We start from the raw sequence: 24560 nt of genomic DNA, 5'->3' as shown, positions 1-24560 counted from the left end.
ATGTTGTCCACGTATTTGCAAAAGTGTTTAAACGCTGGCGACAACTCTACAGATTGTGTCGAAATATAAATATTATGCGTGAGCTTCATACAATAGGGTTTCAATTTTTTATATTCAGTTTCTATTTTTAAAACAATCATTCCAAAAAGTAAGAACATTTTTGATACTTTTTGAGCTGAGGAAGGTAAAAAATTGAATGAAAAAATCGAAAATGAAAGAAAGAAAACCGGCCCCGCAGGCGATCTAGTGAAAGATGGTCTGACCATTGTGCGCAACACGTTCTTTAGTGAATTTGCATTCTTTCATCTCTTAATTGCTTCCTCGCAGCGTTTGTGCGTGCCGCTCGTTGAAACGATATTCTGAAAAAAATAAAAAAACATAAAGTTTTAATAAAGATTCTATTTTTAATTCAGCAGTTCAGACTTGGAACTTGTTAATTTAATACTTAAAAAAGCGTTCAGTTGCAAGAACTAAGAATAGTTAACTAGAACAGTGCATAATCGATGCATAAACAATGAAGATAATTAGAGGCCTGGCTTGACACATTGGCAATTTCGTGATGACTCCAACAAATACTTAATTGCTAAGTATCACGATGGACTCACATGCATACAAACTTTCGTTTTTTCGTTTTCTAATGTATATATATATACATATGTGTGTGAGTGTGTTCAAATATCTTTCCTCCTTTATGTGTATGTGAGCATGTGTGTATATGTGAGCATGTGTGTGCGTGTGCGCGCGCGCGTGTGTGTGTTTGTGTGTTAACCACCTTTTCTTTTCAAGTTTTTGATGAGTATCAATTTCGGATAGTTTCCGGTGCCAATCAAGCATTCGTACAATGGTGGGAGGGACTATTAAAAATTGACCACCAATCGTTTGTTATACGAGTCAGTGTACGTAAAACATTGAAACAATACTCTATATATGTCTGAAATTTTGCTTTGATCCATAGCTCCTTGCGTTTTATAATTGAATATTAAAAAATTTGTATATTCAATACAATAGAATTCAAATTTTTTATTGAAAGAAATATTATTATTGCAAAAATGCAAAATATTAGCATGAATGGCGGCAAAGATGGACATGACAAATGTTCTTTCAAAACGTTTTCATCAGAAGATACTGAGGATGGAAATAAAAATGGATTATATAGAGACCTTCATCATTATTCACCCGAGCTAGCGAGCAAACCTGCTTCGCTTGTTCATCCTAAGCCCGTAATTTTTACACAATTCAACTACGGAGAAACATCAAGGCCTCCACCTAATTTTACTCACCAAGTTCACATAAGTTCAAAAGATATCAGGCACTCTTACGATACAAATTTGTCACTGAACGCATTATCTCGCTCAACTATGGCCCAGTTCAACGAAGTCACTTCCTGGCAACCAAACTCGGCTTTCGAACAGTTAATGAAACAAAACATCAACAAATATGCTACCACGTCTAACTGCACTTCACTTCATTCTTCGGCGTGTATGAAAATTGGATTGCCCAATAATAAAGGAAAGGTAAATTCTACAACAGCAAAAATTTCTTGCGATTGTCCAAATTGCAAGGTTGTCAAAAATGAAGGTGAGTAATCAAAAGAACTACTTTTGATTTTTAAGACATTGTTTCTTATAAAAATTTTGATAATGCAATTTTAAATTGGAATTATAAACTAATATAACATGTTGATTCTAATAGGATATAAGATAATTTAACATACTTATCTTTGCACTTTACCAGTTTTGTTAATCTAGAAAAATTAGAACTCTAGATTTAACTTATATTTTTACATTTAACATTATATTTACCTATACGCATACAATATATCCGTCCACGATATTTAATTGAAGACACAAATGGATTATTGAAATATTTGCTAAGTTTAATGAACAATAAACGGTTCTTTTTGCCTCCTTCGTTCGAATAGCATAAAGTTAATGATAAAAAAAATCATATGTACAAATATATCTTGTGGAATTTCATATTAAAAATCGAACTTAAATTAATTGGGAATTTTTTGTGTCATTATACAATGGGCTACAATTTCCCACTTGGTGGTGCCAAACAAATTATAATGAATGAGTTACTAGGTCAAAACCGTTTGTGCTTTTACATAAAGTTCATGATAGAGAAAATATAATAAGGCAATTTATTGATTTGGGATAAGTTTGCTAAAAATATATGATAATGATGAAAGATCATAAGAGATGTCTATGGTTACCGGATTATTTAGGATTTTAAATAAAAGTTCTAAAACTAAGATTTTTATTAATAGCGCTAAATTATTTAAGCACTTTTGCTTGTGTCAGGCACTAAAAGAAGGTATTTTATCGTCAAAGTAAATTGCCGAAAAAAACAGGCATGGCTAAGTCGCTGTCGCTTTTGAGGTTTGTAGATCACCAAAGGATAAAAAAAGCCGAGTGTTCAAAGCTTTTACACTATGAGGATGATAAGGAATATGATTATTATTATTAGTAGTAGTAGTAAAAGTAAATAATTAGATTTATTAACTAATTTATTAATTATAATAAAACTTTAATTTTAAATATATTTTGGTGATAACTGATGATAACACATTTTTTGCTTATTTATATTTACACTTTACTTGAATTTCATAACAATATAATTTGATAACGATATAACACGTGAACAGTTATGCCACAGTAATAAAGTAAACCTAAAAAAAACTAAACAATATTCTCTTAAAAACGAGTGCGCCATATCTATGAGTTTCTATATCTATGGTAACAGTATATATTTTTTCTTTATTCATGGTGCGTTATGTGGACGACGTTATCACCACATAAACTATACAAATCATTCCTTCCTTACGTTCGATAAAAAAATGAACTCTCAAAGTAGATTGATTTTTATATTGTAAATTTAACATTCATAAACAATAAATGCATTCTAGTTAAGTGTTATTCACATAACATTTCTTAAGTGAAATAATATTTTGATTTTTTTTTCTAAAAACAGGAATGAGTGAGGGAAAGGATGCATGCACTCACAACTGCCACATTCCAGGCTGCGGCAAGGTTTACAGCAAGATATCTCATCTGAAAGCCCATCTGCACTGGCATTCCGATGACAGGCTCTTCGTCTGCAACCAGCAATTGTGCGGCAAAACGTACACGAGATCAGTTGAACTTCAAAAACATCTTAAAGACCATTCCAATTTACATAATGACAAAAAAAGCATAAAACTCAAAAGCACTGAATAACATGAACATCTAAATTATTGATACTAACTTTCTTTGAGAATATAAATTTGTTTGATCCTTTTTTAAATGCAACAAATCTGTAACATCTTTAATTTGTGATTTTATTATAAATGAGTTTCTAAAACATTTTATCGTTATTTGCAAAGCAATGATGTGGGGCAGGGTTGGCCGAAATTACTCTTTTTCAAAAAAATGAGAAGTTAAATTTGTTTTAACAATTTGTTAAAAATCAGTTTCTTTAATTGTTAGTTGTGCGTATATTTTTAACATAAATTTTATAACTTGAGTGATAATATTTGCAATAAAAATTCATCACAATTTGGTGATTAATAAAAGGATCTTAGTTTACGGTGCGGCTCAAAATGATAAGAACGATCTGTTTTTTCATTTTTCTTAAAAACTATTTGGCCACACGTTAAATAAAGGCATTTAAGCAATTATAATGTTAATTTTTTGCTAAACTTCACAGAGTTCAGATTACTGAAAATTTACAATTTTAATGTTGGGCGAAAATGATAGGAACGAAGAAAAAAATAGTTTTAGAAAAGTGATTATGAATGTATTTTATTAATTTTACATTACCTATCCGGGCAGCAATCATCAATTTTGCTTCTGGGCGCCAAAAATACGAGTGTAAAGGTTGACGACTTTTTTCGTGCATAGGCATTCCAAACCCCAGTTTTTCTATCTTGGAAACAATGTTGCATCTGATCAACGGAAAAATATTACATTGCTACTAGATTTATTTTTAACTCTTTGTTTACCATTTTTTGGATTACCCAGTACCGATCTAAGATTTTTCTCCGATCAACTAACCTACATTATACTTTTAATGAAATTGATTGATTTAAAACAAATGTATAAAATTTTGTATGATGGTTAATTTAAAATTACGTAAAATGCCAAAAAAATAACTCAATTGCTAAAAATTTGAATCTTCACGTAATAATTTATTAAAACAACTAAGAACTTTTTGTATTTATACTTTTATAGTATCTTAATTTTATTTATTATTAATTTTTCTATTTTAACAACAACGGAAGTTTTGGTGAAATGGTTACCATATTCAAGAACCAGATGTACGTTCAAATCAAATAAAATTTCAGATGAATAAGTGTTAGATAGATATAACAATGTACACTCTTTCACACATACTCTTTCATATATAATATATGTATATATATATATATATATATATATATATTATATATAGAATTAGCTCGCGAAGCCTATTTTATGCGGCCCGCGAGGCCTTGTTCACCTTAAAATATATATATATATATATATATCAATTCAAATTTATTCAACAAATGTGTGTGTGTGTGTGTGCGCGCGAGTGTCAGTCATTGACTGCGTGTTTATACGTAGAACACTCCGCTCTGACTCACTATTTCGATTTCAGGCATCCAATGAAAAGTGAATTCGAGATTGATTCGATTTGTGAAACAAGTTTTATTCATATAATAAAATATTACTATTTATTGATTTTATAATTGTTGTTAATTAATTATTAATTGATTGCGTTAAAATTATTTAATTTTCATTTCCATTTTAGTGCACAATTGAAATTATCTTTACATATATAGCATATTTTAGAGCATGGGTGGATAAACTACGCCCCGCGGGCAACATGCGGCTCGCGAAGCTATTTTATGCGGCCCGCGAGGCCTTGCTCGTCTTAAAAAAGTTGTTAGCCAGACATTATGATCAAAAAAGGAGCCACAAACCTCAAATCCCAACATAATTTAATAATTTAATAATATTGTTTAAGACGCCTGTTATCGCTGTTGTATAGCGATAAATTTTTTAAAGTTTTCCACCACCACTATAAATTGTAAAAAACTAAAAAACGACAAAAATTCAAAAAATTGCACATATTAAAAATTAATAATGAAACTTGAAAAATGAACTTCACAAAATAATAAAAATAAAATTTCATTATAATTTCTAGAACAATCCCTCAAATAATTGGTCTGTTTCCGCTTGAATTTCAGATCGAACTTCGTTAACGATGTCATCTATGGTTGGCTTCTTTGGTGGTTTCGCGTGGAGGATCTCATCTTCAAAAACTTCACCATCCTCACTGACATCAAGATCGTAGTAACATCTTAATGGAATTAGAGATATGGCATTGTCGTAGTTAGTTTCGCTTTCTATCTCACCACCTTCCAGTTGCTTGTTAGTTTCTTCTTGTCTTCTTATCTTGGCTTCCTCATTCAATTTGGATGTTTTTACATCTTCTTCTATTTGTCTTTTCGTTTTTCTTTTAAGATCAAGGTTGTAATCTTTGTAATTACGTTTTAATGGAATTATAGTCATGACCTTTTTGTAGATAATTTCGTCTTCTATCTCACCATCTTCCACTTGCTTGTCAGTTTCTTCTTTTTTTATTTTGGCTTCCTCATTCATTTTGGTTGTTTTTATATCTTCTTCTTTTCGTCTTTTTGTTTGTCTTTCATATGATGATTGTTTATTTTTTTCGTAGCTTCGTTTTCTTTTAAGTCTTTTGTCACCACCATTAAATTCGAAGTAATCTGATCTGCCAGCTGCTTCGTTTTCTTTTCTTCTAGCTACATAGTTATCTCTTCTTCTAGCTACATAGTTATCTCTTTTCCTATCTTCATAGTTTTCTGTATTCCTTGCTTCTACGTTTTCTCTTCTTCTAACTCCGTAGCTATTTGTACTTCTAGCCCCTACGTTTTCAGTTCTTCTGGCGGCTACATCATCTGTCCTCCTAGCCGCAGTTTTGTAAAAATCATTCTTTGCGTGATATCTACCCATTTCAATTTTTTGTATTTTATGTATGTTTTGCTATCAAAAATTGTTTCCAAAATAGTAGAAAATATTTAATTTTAAGAACAATTAAACAATATTTTCAAAATTCTTATGATGTTAAAAGCGATAGATTAGCAATAGATCTTTTGACACATTCGGTTGGAGGTCGGTCTTATATACGAATAAGCAAAGTATGGTTTAACACATGAACTTTAGTTGATGCTGTCACTATCAGCTGGCTCGTTTGACACTTTGTCCGAGTTATCATTAATAAAGTGAATCTAGCAATAAAATTTCATGGCGACATGCAATTTATTGGTTGAATCGTATAATCATTGTTAGATGCTTGGAAATTGGACATCAGAAAAGTATCAACACAAAGTTGAAATATGAATTATAATGACATGAAGATAACATAAAGTTGATAATATAAAGTTAATACTAACAACGCAACATAAATTAACTACGCAAAGTCAAAAGTTAATTTTAACATTATAAAGTCAATGTATTAACATTGTGTTGTTAACATAATAATTTTAACAAAAAGTTAATGTTAGCCTACCGACAAAAAGTTAATGCTAACGATACTGTTAAATTTTTCCGATGAATTATTATTTATTTATTTTTTTATTTATTTATTCATTACATTACTGACCAGAGGGCCACAAGGACCACTTACCCGGTCCAGAAAAAAAAGAAAATAATTTTCAATTAAACAAAATGGCAAATAGACGAACGAAATATTAAAAAAAAAATCACGTTATAATTTTTAGAATTGTCATTCATTGAATAACGAAAATGTCTTTGCATACCTATATTATATACACACGGCTATCCGTTCACACACGCGCGCAGAAAATGAATGAAAAATATTTATTAAATGCATTAGCCATCACAACCGGATCGTTAGTTACATTGTTAATGTTAATTCGCAGACTGGTAATCTGAGGTTTTGAAAACAGTTTATTGTTGACATATTGATAACAACTTGTTTTCTCTGTTTCTGCCGTTTGAGGAATTCCGACATGTCGGAGTTATTCCGTCAGAATTATTTCAAAATATTTTGACTCTGACCGAATTTGCAATCAAATCAACCGGAACAAGACCTCTGCTTTTTTTGGAAGAACCTAGGGCGGCGCACTTGATATTTTTGTAAGGAAAAAATAAAAAAAGTTTGTTGATTGGTTTAATCTAGTGGATTGAGAAATTTGAAAAAAAGACTCTTTAAAATATCATTCAAATTTAAAACAAAATCTTAATTAATTAAGAGAATAAGAAGGTGGGAACAAACACCACCTGATAATAATCTTACACAAATATTTCAGTGATCGCGGAGATTCTGAAATGAAATTAAAATTGTATTATTAAGATTATGTTTGTATTTTTAATAGTAAAGTTTTAATAATAATGGCATTCTTTCCCAAATTAATATCGCAATTATTTTTGAAATATCTTCTCTGTTACCTTAATTATTAAACTGTTTATAAAGAAAAATATGGCTTTATAATTTACGCTTAGAAATTTGTGTTCAAATTTTCAATGAACTTTAAAATAATGTAAAGCATTTATATTAAAATGATTATTGTTTCTTTAATTTATGCTATTATTACTTATAATTAATATAAATAAATCATTAATATTAATTACGATTATTCAATAATTATTTATTTTCAGATTAAAACAAAACAAAGCCAGTTTTTAAAATAAATCATTTTATTGTAGTAAATACCAGCGTACAAATTAATTGTAAAAATTGCACATATTAAAAATCAATAATGAAACTTAAAAAATGAACTTCACAAAATAATAAAAATAAAATTTCATTATAATTTCTAGAACAATCCCTCAAATAATTGGTCGGTTTCCGCTTGAATTTCAGCTCGAACTTCGTTAACGATGTCATCAATGGTTGTCTTCTTAAGTGGTTTCGCGTCGAGGATCTCATCTTCAAAAACTTCACCATCTTCACTTACATCAAGATCGTAGTAACATCTTAATGGAATTAGAGATATGGCATTGTCGTAGTTAGTTTCGTCTTCTATCTCACCATCTTCAAGTTGCTTGTCAGTTTCTTTTTTTTTTATCTTGGCTTCCTCATTCATTTTGGTTGTTTTGATATCTTCTTCTTTTCGTCTTTTTGTTTGTCTTTCATATGATGATTGTTTATTTTTTTCGTAGCTTCGTTTTCTTTTAAGTCTTTTGTCACCACCATTAAATTCGAAGTAATCTGATCTGCGAGCTGCTTCGTTTTCTTTTCTTCTAGCTACATAGTTATCTCTTCTTCTAGCTACATAGTTATCTCTTTTCCTATCTTCATAGTTTTCTGTATTCCTTGCTTCTACGTTTTCTCTTCTTCTAACTCCGTAGCTATTTGTACTTCTAGCCCCTACGTTTTCAGTTCTTCTGGCGGCTACATCATCTGTCCTCCTTGCCGCAGTTTTGTAAAAATCATTCTTTGCGTGATATCTACCCATTTCAATTTTTTGTATTTTATGTATGTTTTGCTATCAAAAATTGTTTCCAAAATAGTAGAAAATATTTAATTTTAAGAACAATTAAACAATATTTTCGAAATTCTTATGATGTTAAAAGCGATAGATTAGCAATAGATCTTTTGACACATTCGGTTGGAGGTCGGTCTTATATACGAATAAGCAAAGTATGGTTTAACACATGAACTTTAGTTGATGCTGTCACTATCACCTGGCTCGTTTGACACTTTGTCCAAGTTATCAATAATGACCATTATTGGCATCATTAATAAAGTGAATCTAGCAATAAAATTTTATTGCGACATGCAATTTATTGGTTGAATCATATAATCATTGTTAGATGCCTGGAAATTTGACATCAGAAAAGTATCAACACAAAGTTGAAATATAAATTATAATGACATGAAGATAACATAAAGTTGACAATATAAAGTTAATACTAACAACGCAACATAAATTAACAACACAAAAAAAAAATAAAAACGATAATGTTCACGATAACCGATGAATTATTATTGTTGTGCTATTTTCTTGTATGCATGACGACGATGATTATCATTATCTTTAATATTATTGTTTTGAAGACTGAGGTCTAAAGTAAAATATAGATAACGCAGAGCATTCCTTTTTTTGTTTTTATTTAATTTCATGTACCAAAGCAACGCATGTAGATGGTGGTCGACCATTAATTTTGCGTGCATCCATTTTTTTAAATTAAAAAAAATTTTTAAAATGATTTTTTTTATAAAATATATAACCCGTATGATGAATAGTGCTTATATGGCCAGCTGAATTATAATTTTTGTCTTCTAGAAACGTTTATTCCATATAAACTTCCATTTATATTTAAACTTTTCAGAAAATTTTGGAGTTACACAAGTTGGATGTGACTTTGTTCTTTGAGGTGAAAAGTAATTTTTTTTTTTTTTTAGTTTTCCTAGCTGAAAATAAAATTCCAAAAATAAGTAAGCCAAAAAAGTTTAATCTCGATAAATTTTACTAATAAAAAATGATTAAATTCAGAAGCTGACTGACTAACCATCACTCCAATGTTCGTTGGCATCCTTAAATATTTTAAAACAAAAAAACGTACAGACAGCATTAGCAGAAATTCACCATGTGATTGTCTGGATCCTTTGCACTATAACCGGTCTCTCACTACATTATAAGACGACTTATGTTACAAATGTGCTTTGCTCTCAAACTTGCAGCATTTTTTAATCTATTTGATTGAAGTTTTTTTTCATCAATTCCCATTAGTCGGAGTTTTTCCGTTCAAATTTTTTTAAAAAATAATTGACTTTGAACGGAATTGGGAATCAAATCAACCGGAACCAAGATTTCTAACACACACTGCTATTTTTTGAAGAACCTAGGAGGGCACACTTGAATTTTTTCAAGGAAAAAAAAAAAAAAAGTTTGATAATTGGTTTGATCCTAGTAGATGTGAGAAATTTGAAAAAATGGACTCTATAAAATATCATTCAAATTTAAAACATAATCTGTCAAAGTGAATGGCATCAAACGATTCAATCTTTCAAAATTAAGAGAATATGAAGGTAGGAACAAACATCGTCTGATAACATTCCTACACAAACATTTCAGCGATCGCGGAGATTCTGAAATGAAATTAAAATTGTATTAAGCTCATGTATGTATCTTTTATTAAAAGTTTTTTAAACTTACTTGGCAGCAGTTGGAATAATGGTAATTCAAGGCATTCTTCGCTACCGTGTGGCAATTTGTTAGTTAAATAACATATTACAGATACGACCGTTTTCAGTCTTGGTTTGAAAAATTTATCTTTATGCATATTTAACATGTCCGATAAATTACAGTTTAAAATGCTATCATATTCTGCACCATGACGAAGGATCAGTTTGATGACTTGAAGATTATCAGAGGCCACCCAACTGTAATTAAACATAGTTTCATTCAAATAAACGTTCACGCTAGCACCAATTTTTAAGAGGTAAGACGCCACTTGTACATTATTTTTGTAAATAGCCATATAAAAAGGAGGAATTTCTGAACTGTTATTACAACTGATTGGAACTCCATTCTGAACTAGCATTTTTATTATTTCCAAATCAGCATCCTTCATTATAGCTTCTGTTAAATAAGAAATTGTGCAGTAAGGTGATTGAGGCGTAATACAAAAATATCCAGGAAGTGGAAATGTTTCCGTTAAACTAATTTTTGGATGGCTTATCAAAAACTTAATCATTTCACTTTTCCCATTATCACATGCCAAGGAAATAGGACTGGATTCGGGCCTAAGTAAGGTAGAATTTAATGTAATTGGCAAAAGGTGTTCAACTAACCTGAAAAATGTGTTTATAATAAAATTACTTGTTAAAATTAGTTGACTTTTAAATCATATTTGATTTGTCACGCAAAGAAACATAGATATGATTGAAATCTTTGCACGATAAAAAAAAAGTTAATACACAGCCACATCATTCGATCAAATAAAGATTAGAGATGAAGTAAATTGTTTTTGAAGCATTTATTCACCGAAGACTGACGAGCAAGGTGTCAGAGGTTATTTCCAGAATCGTTAAGTTTTATAGAAGCCGAAGTCAAAGTGGAATTTTTTAAAACGACTCCAGAAAATGTTAAAAATTTGTGTTCAAATTTTCAATCAACTTTAAAATAATGTAGAGACTTTATTGATAATTTTATAATACTCTCATTGATTTAACCTTATAACAAGTATCAAACAAATATATAAGCTCGCTGAAACACTTTTTTAATCAGCATGGAAAAATTATCTTCTAATTAAGCCGTTTCTTCTTTTACGCTAATCCATCCAAAATACTCACTAAATATTGTAATTTTATAAAAATTGTAATGAAAGTAAATATGAAAATTTTTTAAAATTTTAAAACTAAAACCAATCGAAGAACCAGCACAAAGCAAAAAAACATGTCTCCGAGTTCATTGTCGAGATTAAACAAAATTTGTCGTAATAATAACATTTCAATTATACCAAATATCATTAATCAATACCACTGCTGCTTCGATATTTCATTTTCGTTGTATTAGTTTTGTTCATTATCACGCAGTTGACAGCTTACGTACGAATCGTTCCTGCTAACTTAGTTGAATTAAAACATGCATTGTATTTACGCGTAAGCCCTTCATCGTATGCACAAAACATACCATAACACTTGACTTTCAGTCAGATAGTATCTTGGCCAACAACAACCGCAATATGAAAAAGCGGTTTTACCGCATGAACCTACTCGTCCATCGATGTCTAAGCTTGGAATAAAACAAGCTGTTTCATTTTAATGGCTATAACGAGATTTACAACTTATCAGTAACCGTTCTTAATGAACAATTGTGTTGTCTCAAACGAGATTGTTTTAAAAACTAAAGAGCTTTCACAATAACGTGATAAAAAATTACTTTTGGAATAAAGTTTATTTAATCTAGCATGATTTGCAAATTTTTTAGAAACCTACTGCAACCTTGTTCTATTAATTCATCTTCAATAAACTTATTAAATGTTTCAAACATTTATTGAAAATTTGTTTTTTTGAACTAAGAAGAAACTTACTCGATATGACCAAGAGCTATTGCCGCATGGACAGGAGCCAACTTTTCATCTCGTAAAACCAAATCTGGATCTGCACCAACTGATAACAATAAAAGCATAATTTCTTTAGAAGCAATCTGAACAGCAAGATACAATGCAGTTGCTCCGTCATAAGCTGGTGTGTTCACCGTTTTTTGTAACGCTGAAAATGCATTCAATGTTGACAACAATTTCATGAGAAACTTGATAGATAAATTTTAATATAAAAAAGTAAGTAAAGAAAATGATGCGTTTAAAGTTGCTTGTTCTAAGTCAAGCGACCAACCTAAACCTGTTGAAAGCCAAGGGTATGCTTTTTTGCATGATTGCACACTTTAAAACATCTTCTCCAATCATCTCCATTATGTGCCATGTCCGGCTTCTATCCAAATGATTTGATATCCTCTGACAACACTTTTCCAAGATGAACTCCGATCAACTACTCTTCCTCGGTCCTACAATTCTAAATGTTACGTTGTGAGGTTTCATTTCTTCATCCAATCGCCTTCATCGTATTTTCCTTTGTGACCAAACCATTTCAAAATAATGCATCTAACACCATCATAGTCTTTTTTTCTTCAAGTCTTGCAGATATGATTTTTCCAAAAAATTTTTTCTTTTTAACATTTGAGTTTTTGTTAATCTCTCTCTCTCTCTCTCTCTCTCTCTCCTCTCTCTTAGACAATCCACAATCACCACCTCATTCTCTTCATCTCATAAATCAGTATATTGCAATCTTTATAGAAATTTCAATTTCTATAAAGATTGCAATATACTGATTTGAGAAATGTTCAAATGGTTTTGACATGTAAATGCAAACTAGGATCCGCCAGTAAACTAAATTTGTAATTGCAAAACAAAATAAACAAAATCTACCTTCGAAAGATTTGTTGACCTTATCAGTATTCAGAAGAGTATTAAGAATGGAATGATCAACTTCTGCATCACACAGAGCATACATTATGGCGTTTAAGCCATTTTCATCTCTAACGGAAATATCAGCTCCATTATTTAGAAGTAAATCGACAATCTCCACATCTTTGTTTTTTATGGCAACATGTAATGCAGTACATCCATCATATTTTCGCGCGTTAACATCGGCATTGTATTTTAATAGAAGATTAATAATTGATTTGTTTCCATTTACCACAGCTATAAAAATTAAAAAAATTAAGTGGCCGTTACTTCACTTAGCTGAAATCAGCTTTTTAATCGTCAACATTAGATGAATGAGCGTAAATCAAAAAATAAAAATCAATCAACCGACCGACGAACCAATCAATCAATCAATCAAACGATCAATCAATCTATCAATCCATCAATCAATCTATCGATCGATCAATCCAATCAATCAATAAACCGATATTAATTTGCAAACGTCAGAAATGTAAAACAGTGTAAAAATGCACATTGACATGAATATACCCACATTCAAAAAATGTATGAACATGTGAGGTCCGATCGGAAAAAGAGTTTTTAGGTACAATGGGATGAAGCGTCGACAATTTCAAAAATTTTGTAGTTTAAGGCCTGATGTTGCAAATAGTTTGCCATCCGAGTTTGAGATGAGCGATATCGAAGCGACTCTAAAAAAACGTTTATGAGATTTTAAAGACACACTTCACAAATAACAGAAAAATGCGTATTCGCATATACGTAACAAACACGAGACCTATAACCTAACATTAACAAGCGAGTTGGGACAAAATGGTGGTTTCTATGACCGTTGTTTTTAATCATGGGCTCGCACATACATGCATTCAATGTAATGATGGGGACCTAAATCCAAGTGGGATCAGATGAAACATAACGTCGTCAGTCTTTAGGAAAATGGAGAAAAAAAGAAAGGCAAATTGAATATTGTATCTGAAGTAATAACCTCCAACATCTGGTGTAGAAGCCAACAAAAAAGAAAGTACACGTGGAAGAGTCTGGAGGCAATGGAAGAAAAACCATCAACTGAAACCAAATATTGTTCCATTTTGCAACAGCTCTTTTGGAGCAGACCGTGGCAGTTATCATAAGTCTGTTTGAAAAACCAAAACGAAGTTAAAGAAAATTAAAAAAATTAAAGCGTTTGATTAAGTCAACGTGTCATTAGAAGACTCAAATAACGCTTAATCGTCAACTAAAATCATTTTATTATTTTATTTCATCCAAACCAAAAACGTAATCAAATGAATAAAATAATTTGATAGCTGATGAAACCTTAATCTATGTTCAATTTTTATTCAAAAGACTATATAATACAAAAATGAAAACCAACCAGCCATTAGGGGAGTCTCCAAAAGAAACTGAAAAATGTTTGGATCGGCGTCGAAACTCAACAATAACTCAACGCAATTCACACTATTTTGTTGCGTGGCCAAATAAAGTGGCGTAACACAATCGTGAGATTTTGTGTTAACTAATGTTGCACCTGGAAGCATTAAAATTCATTTATTAAAACACAACGATGCAATAATTTGAACACTTTCAGTTGAGAGATGAATAATTGAGCGAAATAATTGAGCGTTAACACAACGTTGAATGCTAATCACCTTATAAAAAAGAAACTTTTGAAACTTTAGCTTAGCCAGCAATAATCATTTTTGAACCACCTCAAAACTTATCGTCTCTTACTTCGAAGATTCGAATCACTTATGAAATTGCAATGGAAATTTAACGAATGGCTCAATCAAATTTATGTGTTTGTTGTAAGTGAAGTGGCTGCGTCAGCGTGCAATCATATTTTAATAAATAGTTGAATTAGAGGTAATCATCTCTTTCTGAAAGAACGAAATAATTGGAAAACGAAAGCGTGCATGACTACGATCATCAAAAATGTTCTCCAAAATAATGGTGAGGGAAATAAAAATAGATCGCGATCAAAAACGAATAAAATTCGTAAAATCCTTGTGTCTCTTGTTGAACTCTTTCAACTCTTACAAAATGTTAAAAATCGGGTTTTGTGGAGGTAAATTGTCGCCAATGTCCTGAAAGGATAAGACACGAGAAAGAAGAAGAAAAATAAGGATACAAAATAATGATTGTAATTTTTAATTTAAATTTCAACTTGTGTAATTTTGTGATGGAATATATTTTTACTGTCTTAATTCTTAATAAACGTACATTTGCGTCATCTACTTGTCGCGTAATTTCGTTTCTTTCTTTGTATATTTTTTGATTAATTTTATTTATTTATCCGTGTATCTAGTTTTTTCAATGAATTTTTATTTGAATCTCACGTTCTTTTAAACCTCACGTTTTTTCTTATATTTTCAGGCATTTTCACGTAGGTTATCAACAAGGCCGTATTTAAGGGGGAGGGGTTTACGAGTTCAAACCCCTCCCGAAACTACGAAAATAATAAAAATGAAGTAAAAATTACGTGTGTGATTTTAAAATATTTATATTTAATAAAGCTTTTGTATTTTCTTATAATTTCCATTATTTATATAAAATCAATCACATGCCTTTAATAGAGTTCAAATCCATTTCCAATGACACAAATAAACAAATCACACGATCATTAGAATGTTTATGCACTTAATCCGTCAACATATGTAGGTTGCCCGAATCTATGAATCGAACTCACGACTTTCACAAGACGAGACGATGTTTTATACCAAAGATATTCTATAATGAAGTTATTAAATATAATTTTTTATACTTGGTTTAAAAAAAAGCGCGGTTTCCTTTCATTTTAATATTAGGCTAGGTACTCAAACAAATTAAAGCTATAAAATATTTATAATTAATTTAAAGAAAAAGAATGTTTAACCAAAGTAGTTTGATGAAATTTTTTAAGAACAATAATAAAAATATTGACGATAATATTAGTTTTTGTGGCAATGAAAAGGAAGAAAATCGTAAAAGAAAATAATTAGGTTAGTAAATCTTTTTCTTTTGTTATCTAACTAGTTTCGCTAATAAATTTAATACAAATACAAGTATTTAGTTTTAAAATGATCAACTTTTACGCAATATCAAACATTTTTTAACAATTAATTTAATGTATTTTTTCATAAATAAACATTTTAGATATTAAAACGTAATCAAAACTGAAAACAGGTGCAAATGTAGATGAAGCAGTTTTGGATGATCCCCAACCTTCAGGTTCAGTTCAAACTGCAACCAATCTCCATAATATAGGTATTTATGTAGGAAATTCAATGACGGATCAAGAAAAAGAAATTGTGTTGAAGTCATTGTGGACGCCTCCTAAAACTTACAAATTTTCTGTTGAGCCTAAACGGCGTCTTAAATTTCAAATGCGTTGGCTTGAACGATTTTCCTGGCTTTCATACTCTGACAAAAAAGAGGGAGCGTTTTGTAAATTTTGTGTTATATTTGGTAGGGAACATGTGGGGAAAGGTGCTAACCAAAAAGTTGGCTTTATAGTATCTTTTAATAGGTGGAAAGATGCCATTGAACAGTTTGAAGCACATGCAAACATTGAATACCACAAAACATCAGTGATAATGGCTGAAAACATTCTTTCCGTGGTTGAAGGGAGACAAAAATCTTTAACCAAGTTAATCGATTCAGAAGTCTTGAGAAAGGCCCAAGAAAATCGTGCAAAATTGATTCTTATTATTGAAACAATAATATTTTGTAGTCGTCAAGAAATTGCACTAAGAGGTTCGGATGAAGTCGGTCTAGTCTTACACAACAATGTCAATGATGGAAATTTCAGGGCTTTGTTGAAATTTCGTGTTTCATCCGTGGATATTATTCTTGAAAATCATCTAAACTCAAGTGCTTAAAACGCTTTGTATACTAGCCCGGCTATACAGAACTCGATTATACATATCTGTGGTGAACTAATTCAAGAACAATTAGTAAAAAAGATTAATTTTGCCTGCTCATTTAGTCTCCTTGCCGATGAGACAACCGATGTAACTAATAATGAGCAACTAACTATTTGTTATCGCTATTTGGATAACAGCGTATTAAAAGAGGATTTTTTCGAATTTGTTATAGTTAACGATTTAACCGGACGAAGTTTGGCAGCCACTTTGATAGAGAGATTAATGGCATGCGGCATTAACCAACAATTTTTAATAGGTATGAATTTATTTATTTTTTAAACAATTGAATCAAAATTCAATATTGTTTTATCAACAACTTCATTCTCACCAGGTCAAGGCTATGATGGAGCTGCAGCAATAAGTGGAAGAAAATTTCAAAAGTTTGTTCTTGGTTTCCCAAGAAATGCTTCACTCTGTAAATGGCGAAGTCATTACTTTACCATAGGTAACATCAATACAAACTGCTCATGACAATACTCCAGCAAAAACCACTGAAGAATATTATAAACGAGTGATGTTCTTATCTTTTTTAGATCATATCTGCACACAACTAGAAGAAAGATTTATCACCCATGCTAATCTGATATCTTCTTTACAAGTGTTTTTGCCTAATAAATGTTTAAATTCAAAAAATCAATGTGCTACGGAAGAAATTTCAATCATGAAATATGTCAAAAAATGTGGAAACTTTTATAGCTCAATACTGCCTGATGCAGATGTCTTAGCATCTGAATTTTTATTATGGCAAAAAAAATGGGAAAATTCAGAAATCGTAGATAAACCATCAACAGCAATTGAATCTTTTTTAGCCTGTAATGACGATTTTTTCCAAACGTGAAAGCACTATTACGCATATAAGCAACACTACCAGTTTCAACCGCAACTGCAGAAAGATCATTTTCTTCAATGAAAAGAATCAAATCTTATTTAAGGAACTCAACAAGTGGAAAAAGATTAAATGGGCTCGCTCTACTGAGCATTCACAAAGAAATCACGGTTAACCCTCAAGAAGTTATGGACAAATTTTCAAAAAGTGGCCGTCGTTGCAATATTGTATTGTGATGAGTTTTTATAATTGACATGGTTTTGTAATATACAGTAATTATTATTTATTTTCTTTTCCTTTTTTTTATTGAACATTTTCATTTGTAAATTTGAATAAAAATTAAAATAAACATGATTTAAATCAAAAATTTTAATCCCCCCGAACACAATTTCTAAATACGGCCTTGTCTATCAAATATGAAGGAAGGGCCTATCATATATGTAGGCCAATTCATACCGATCTTGAGATTCGTATGCTATGTATTTCAATGTTATTTTAGCATTTGATGCTTAAATATGTATTTATAACTTATGAATTTAACTTTCATTTGAGATTATTTTATAAGTATTTTTGTGTTTCCTTTTTTGCTGTCATTTACCATTTTTACGTAAATTTTCTGCTGGGGGCTTAAAAACTAAAAACTAAAAACTTAGAAAATAAAAGTTCGCATCTTTTATTATTATTTTATGTTAAGTTATGTTATAAAAACATTTCATAATTTGACGCCTGGATTAATATACGAAATTCTTTCACAATAAGAGAGATGAAATAAAACAATCGCTCAACAAATCAAATAAATACACTTTCGCTGACAGATTAGTTGTCAAATTTCCCAATAGTCACAGAATCTGAGATAAAAAAACAAGTCCTTGATTTCCTGACAAAATTTTCCAAAAGTATATCAATCGCCAATTTTTAAATTTTATTGTCTTCATTACCAGCATTGTCTGTTTGAATTTCTAAACTTGTAATTTTTCTTCTGTTAGAAAAACGCCTTTTTTCTTTAAAAAATTTCCGTTAATGAAAACGATTTAAAAGTTTATTGGATAATAGTCTGTATTATGATCTAGCTGCAAAGGATGTTATTGTTAAATGCTTTTAATTAAAATAGGTATTCAGATGTGTTTCTCCATCGGATGTACACTACAAAATGACTAAATTTATTTACATTATATATTCTCAAAATCGTTAAATCGTTTGGCGCAGACTGTCGTATGCACCCATATATATTGTAAATTACGTCGGCACACTGTAATTTGTCGCCAGAGACTTTCGAATGTCGCCAAAAACTGTTGTATACTGTCCCAGTCCGTCGTATGGTGTCTCAAACTGTCGCATGTCACCACAGACTGTCGTATGCAGTCTCAGACCGTCGTATGTCGCCCAAGACTGTCGTGTGTCACCCCAGACAATTGTATATCACCACAGTCTGTCGTGCCACAACAGACCGTCATATGTCGCCACAAACTGTCGCATGCCGCCACAGACTGTCACAGGAAGACATAGGGATACACAGATTAAGTTAGTTGAAATATTCTTTATTTTTAGTCAACACCAAGATGTTTTGTCATAGACAAAATTATGAAAAGTAGCAACAAACCTAACAAGTTATGAAAAATCCATTTTAAAAATAAATATTACCAAAGCATGCAAACAAACCTTTTGCTAAAAGTATCGATAATGAATCAAAATCTGCATTATTGGCAGTTTCATGCAAGGCTATCCAGCCTCTGTTGTCTTTAACATCAAGAGGCAAACCTCAAATTAAGATATAATTTATAGAAAAATACAAACATTGTTTGGCATTAAAATGTGATAAAATCAACAAATTATCATGATGATGCGTAACAACAAAATAGCTTTCTAAAAGAGAACATCAAGTTGCATTTGGAAAACAAAATGACATTTTTAACTTAGCAGAAGATAATGCAAATGTCAGTAAGATCATAAAGTCAATACAAATGTTTGTTTTTATATCATTATCTTCTGATGGCATAAAGGTTTTGATAATAATCGGCTAATGATGTTTGTATTACAAGAAAAAAATAAGTCATATATATCAGAGTTCTTGTAATATGCCAGTTCTGTGAACCATACACAAAAAAATTAAATATAAAACATCAGCATATAAATAATTGAATAGGATTTAGATTTTCAAATTACAATATCTAAGTATATCTATTAGTAGTTAGAAACTGTTAATGATGTTTTAAAAGCATTTTTGTGGTGCCCAACCAGATTTTCATACATTTTTTAAATTCAGCAATTAAAAAAAAACAATTTTTATATTATCTTACAGTGTTTTATGTTTTCCGATGTGATTTTATATTCAAAACATATTGTGACAGTGTGTGCAGTACAAGTGTCACGTTCCTTCTTGTTGTGTGCTGATGCCACATTAAATGCAGTCTATGCAAAGCTTAAAAAGATTATTATGCAAGTTCATTTTGTAAGACTTGTAATACAATATGTATATTTATATCAATTATACATTTATAATATATAAATGTATAAATTATATACATATATATATTATATTATATATTATATCAATCACACATAAGGAACCTGCATAATAATCTCAATAATAATAATGATTTTCATAATAATAATAATCATAATATTTTTTTATACAATTGCATGAATGAACAAATGGATATATATATATATATATATATATATATATATACATGTGTGTTTTGGTTTTAATGTATGCAAGAGTGTATTGTATATTTTTGTTTATTGAGTGTATTGTATATTTTAATTAATATAAGGTAATTGAGAAAGTAAAATTTTTCATAAATTTTTTAGATGAAGGCAATCTGTGCACCAATAGCATGAGTCAAAAAGATAGCCTGTTTGGAAATAAGTTAATTAAAATCTGAATTTAAAAAACTAGAGACTTCATTTGTAACTAATTTTATATTTTGAAACTGAAAGCAAGTAGAATGTATTATATTATATTATATATTTCAATATCAACACACTTTTAATAATTAACAAATAAAATAATAAAAAAAAAAACAATAAATAGAATCGAGAATAACTAATGAAAAAATATAATATCTTTTTCTTTCACAAAGATGTAAAATAAATAATAAACTAGTATAAATATATAAATAAATAAATATAATAAAATAATAATATAAAAAAGATAATGCAAAAATACAAAGACTCCATTAATTAATTAAGATGTAAGAGACTTTGTTATTTCAAATAACTTAAATTCATAACTGAATTGGAAGCCTTGTTGCTCTCTCACCCTCTCCAGCTCCACTGAACAAAAACCTGATAACTTCCCAACTTCTCTCATCAATCAAGTCAAAATGGAAATATATTTCAGAATTATAATTCTCATGACTAGTTAATTGAATTTAAAATTAATGAGAAAAAACAGTTGGCTTTAAAATTTAAAAAAAAATGAACTACCCTTGCCAACAAGTTCACTCAACAAACGCGGTTTCTTGTTTCTTGCCGCCTTTAAAATTGTGTCTTGTTCTTCAAATTTTTCAAATGTTCGACGTCGAGACGGTCTCTTTCTTCCTTGCACTTGCATGGCAGATATTACATGACTATATCGTTATAACAGTTATATTGCAAAATGCACACACATCATTTAATGACGTATACATCATTATTTAGTATTAAGTATAAGTATAAATAACGGACATAATAAATACTCGGTAAGACCTTAGCACGCCAGGCGTAAGTTGTCTACATAGAATAATATTGAACAAACAATTCAAACTAACACCACTTTTACTCAGTAAACAACAAAACCTTTAAAAAAGTGCTTAATAAAATATTATGGAAAGCTTGCTGTAAAATTAAAATCAATCCTGTACTGTATTTTTTTCTTATATAAACTTCAGTAGAAATCTTGTCATGAAATTTTACTTTTTAAATACTTTTTTCATTTTGTTCATTAAATTCTTTACTTGAAAGCAATCATATGAATAGGCGATATTGTCACAGATGACAGGGAAACTGCGGAAATACTGTACTGGAAGAAGAAAACATGGCATGCATCCCATACCCTATAATACTGTTGATGACAAACAAAGAACAAATACTCAGCGTGGATATTGCTGAAGATATAGTGGCAAAGACGCTCGAATCTCTGAAGGAAGACAGAACTTCTGGAATAGACGGACTACACCACAAATTCTTAAAAGAAGTGAGAAATGAAATTGGAACAACACTTACTGAAATATTTATAGAATAAATCAAAACAGGTAAAATACTAAGAGACTGGAGAAATATTCAAGAAAGGGAGCAGGTACGACACCAGCTACTACAGACCAGTCAGCTTAACATGTATATTAGTGAAGAGCAACTCAGTTAATTATCTGGCGAACTACAAAATAACAGAAAACAGCCAGCACGTGATCATGAAGGGGCGTTCTTGTTTGTCCAATCTTTTGGGTTTCTTTGAGGAAGTATACGACAATGTTGGCAGTGAAAACTCCATAGACTTCGCGAAAGCATTTGATAAAGTTCCACATTAACGACCTCTCAAAAAACGAATCCCTGAAAAAAAGTCTTCAGGAAAAAAAGTCTTCAGAAAAAATATCTTCGGAAAAAAAGTCTTCAAGAAAAAATGTCTTCAAGAAAAAATGTCTTCAAGAAAAAAAGTCTTCAAGAAAAAAGTCTTAAAAAAAAAATTTATTCAACGAAATTACCTTCAAAAACATTTTAAAAATTATGTTTAGAGGTCAATGACAAATAAAAAATATTTCTATAAATGTCTATCGCATAAAATACACTTAAATCATTGGTAAATTTTTCCTATTTAACACAATACAGTGTCCTATGGCTCTTAAAGCCTCCAATGTAGATCTTCGGCCATCTCTAACGTCTTTGCACAATCGTTCCATTCTTTCTTGGAAATATTTTGACTGTCGTTTTTTCGGCTTATTTATTTGAATTCCTCGGTCAATTTGACCAATAGATGTTAGAGCAGATGTTTGATCTTTTTTGATGGCACTGATTAAAGTCCATAACGATGAATTAAAATGGCCAATTAAATTGTGGAAACTATTATTCCAACCTTCACAAACGTTATTAGTTCTTTCATGACCATTTAATGTTATCGTAAAAACGTTCCATGTTTCGGGCGGAAATAGAGCAGGCATTCGGATCAACCTAATTTGGTTGATATTATTATTGTTGTTGTTGTTCCTGAAGGGCCCTCTACCATATGTTTTATCGAAATAAATGAAAAGATTTTCTAGTCCGGGTACATCTGGAATATTCCTTTCTAGGTGTTGGAGGGCATCATACAAACGGTTTATTGGCAAGAAAGCAAGGCCATCTAGCATGCCAACAAAATGTCTAACATCATCCCTCTTTTTGTAAATGGTTGTTAGACCTAGCTCTGCTATCTGAATTTGAGATAACAAATAAATAAAAAATAAAAAATCCATAGCAAAATTTCATTCAAACAGGCAAAATGACAATTGATTAAAAATAGTTAACAAAGCATGCAACTATACCTTTATCCATGTTGACTGTGTCAAATGGAAAAAAACATCCTACAACTTCTACGTTTGCACCGAAGATATCATGTAAGGCACGTCTGGGGGCAATTTCGAAGTCTAACATAACAGTGGTTGGAGCCAAAATTATGTTGTGTTCTTGCGCCTTATCTTTAATTGCCCTAAAAACTTCTTCATATGACGCCTGATTTCTTGATGTCATTAGGGCATAGGCGCATGTTACATAATGGTTAAGATAGGCAACTCTAATAAAGTACAGTTGGTGAAAAATATTTGGAGACAAGCTAAAATTACCATCCATAAACCATCTGCAAATATATAATAGTTAATATATATCAAAAATAAGCGAAGTGGTTTAATTACAGATGGAACTTCAATTTCGAAGTAACTAATTAATTTAATAAGCCGCATTCTTCCTAAATAAATAAAATGTAACTACCTAGTACTTCTTCCCATTTGTTATAATTGCACGAATGTCGAAAAAACAATTATCCGGTTGAATGGATTGGCTCCACTGTCGTAGATGATGACATTTTCGTTGCCTTCTCTCATCTGCCAAGCTTTTGGTATTTTGAATTCTGTATTGGATGGTTCAATTGGAATATTTTTGCGGCGTTGGTTTCTAATTGTTTTTGTCACGTGATCTTTATGGCCTACATTTGCTCTGTCTTCTTCATCTAACCCCGATAAAGCGTCTGCATATATTTGGCTCGGTTTGGCCGTAGAAGATAGTATAGCAGTCTTTTTCATTTCATTCAAAACCTTCGCTTTTGCAATTTCTTCGGGTTCTGAAACATAGTTGTGTTCTTTCAGACACTTTATTTCAGTAATCTAATTATATAATTTAGTAAAGACAATATATATATATATTGAAATGAATTTATATTTATATATCAGATTAACAAATAAAAAGATATATTGATTATTTACCTCAATGTTTGTTGAAATTGCTCCTAAACAGTTGAAAAATGTTTTTCTAGAGCATTGCCAACGAATCGTTGCTCCTCTACTCAATTTTTTTGTATACATATACCCTTCCAAACACAATTTCTGACCTCCTTTATTATTTTCAATAATTTCCATAGTAACAGAATAAAATGACGATTAAAATTTTTACAACTTTAAAGTCCATGCCAATAAACTTTTTATATGATATTAATACACAAAGAAACCTTGAAATAAAATTCTATTTTTTTTTTAAATTTAAATTACACTATTGATTAAATGCATGCGAATTGCTTTCTCATCATCAATCATCATTGATTGTTCTAAATTTACATGCCAATTTGCGCTAGAAAGCTTGAGAACCAATTTACTTAATTATATGTTTATGGTCTTTTGCATAATGTTTAATTCTTTATCATCAAGGATTTGT

The 24560-nt window shown here is 30.5% G+C and overlaps 5 protein-coding genes across 5 annotated transcripts; 2 read left to right on the top strand and 3 right to left on the bottom strand.

Annotated features, from left to right (window-relative positions):
- Positions 1–971: 971 nt before the first annotated feature.
- On the top strand, positions 972–3360 carry HELRODRAFT_105309 (hypothetical protein). Its single transcript, XM_009010870.1, has 2 exons — positions 972–1578; positions 2974–3360. Exons 1-2 carry the CDS (start codon positions 1050–1052, stop codon positions 3216–3218), a joined length of 774 nt encoding a protein of 257 aa, XP_009009118.1. The 5' UTR covers positions 972–1049; the 3' UTR covers positions 3219–3360.
- Positions 3361–7825: 4465 nt separating this feature from the next.
- On the bottom strand, positions 7826–8467 carry HELRODRAFT_158916 (hypothetical protein; the record flags this gene model as incomplete). The annotated part of the gene is made up of 1 exon (XM_009010869.1): positions 7826–8467. The coding sequence occupies one exon, from the start codon at positions 8465–8467 to the stop codon at positions 7826–7828; it is 642 nt and encodes a 213-aa protein (XP_009009117.1).
- Positions 8468–9356: 889 nt separating this feature from the next.
- Positions 9357–14049, bottom strand: HELRODRAFT_158915 (hypothetical protein; the record flags this gene model as incomplete). The annotated part of the gene is made up of 6 exons (XM_009010868.1): positions 9357–9382; positions 10172–10809; positions 12051–12231; positions 12945–13106; positions 13748–13847; positions 13948–14049. The coding sequence occupies 6 exons, from the start codon at positions 14047–14049 to the stop codon at positions 9357–9359; spliced, it is 1209 nt and encodes a 402-aa protein (XP_009009116.1).
- Positions 14050–17722: 3673 nt separating this feature from the next.
- On the top strand, positions 17723–17923 carry HELRODRAFT_62880 (hypothetical protein; the record flags this gene model as incomplete). The annotated part of the gene is made up of 1 exon (XM_009010867.1): positions 17723–17923. A coding segment is annotated over one exon (201 nt), but the record flags the coding sequence as incomplete, so codon positions are not given.
- Positions 17924–23644: 5721 nt separating this feature from the next.
- HELRODRAFT_158911 (hypothetical protein) lies at positions 23645–24268 on the bottom strand (the record flags this gene model as incomplete). Its single annotated transcript, XM_009010866.1, has 2 exons — positions 23645–24016; positions 24116–24268. The coding sequence occupies 2 exons, from the start codon at positions 24266–24268 to the stop codon at positions 23645–23647; spliced, it is 525 nt and encodes a 174-aa protein (XP_009009114.1).
- Positions 24269–24560: the final 292 nt, after the last annotated feature.

Source organism: Helobdella robusta (assembly GCF_000326865.2).
Source record: "Helobdella robusta unplaced genomic scaffold HELROscaffold_1, whole genome shotgun sequence".
In the NCBI taxonomy this organism is placed as follows: Eukaryota; Metazoa; Annelida; class Clitellata; order Rhynchobdellida; family Glossiphoniidae; genus Helobdella; species Helobdella robusta.
Note: the sequence above shows the minus strand (reverse complement) of the source record. Positions and strands in the feature narration are given on the sequence as shown.

Bases quoted from the DNA above. Each gene is read 5' to 3' on its own strand.
- HELRODRAFT_105309 (XM_009010870.1), top strand. From the start codon at position 1,050: ATGCAAAATATTAGCATGAATGGCGGCAAAGATGGACATGACAAATGT. The intron at 1,579-2,973 runs GTGAGTAATCAA...TTCTAAAAACAG, and splicing joins CAAGGTTGTCAAAAATGAAG to GAATGAGTGAGGGAAAGGAT.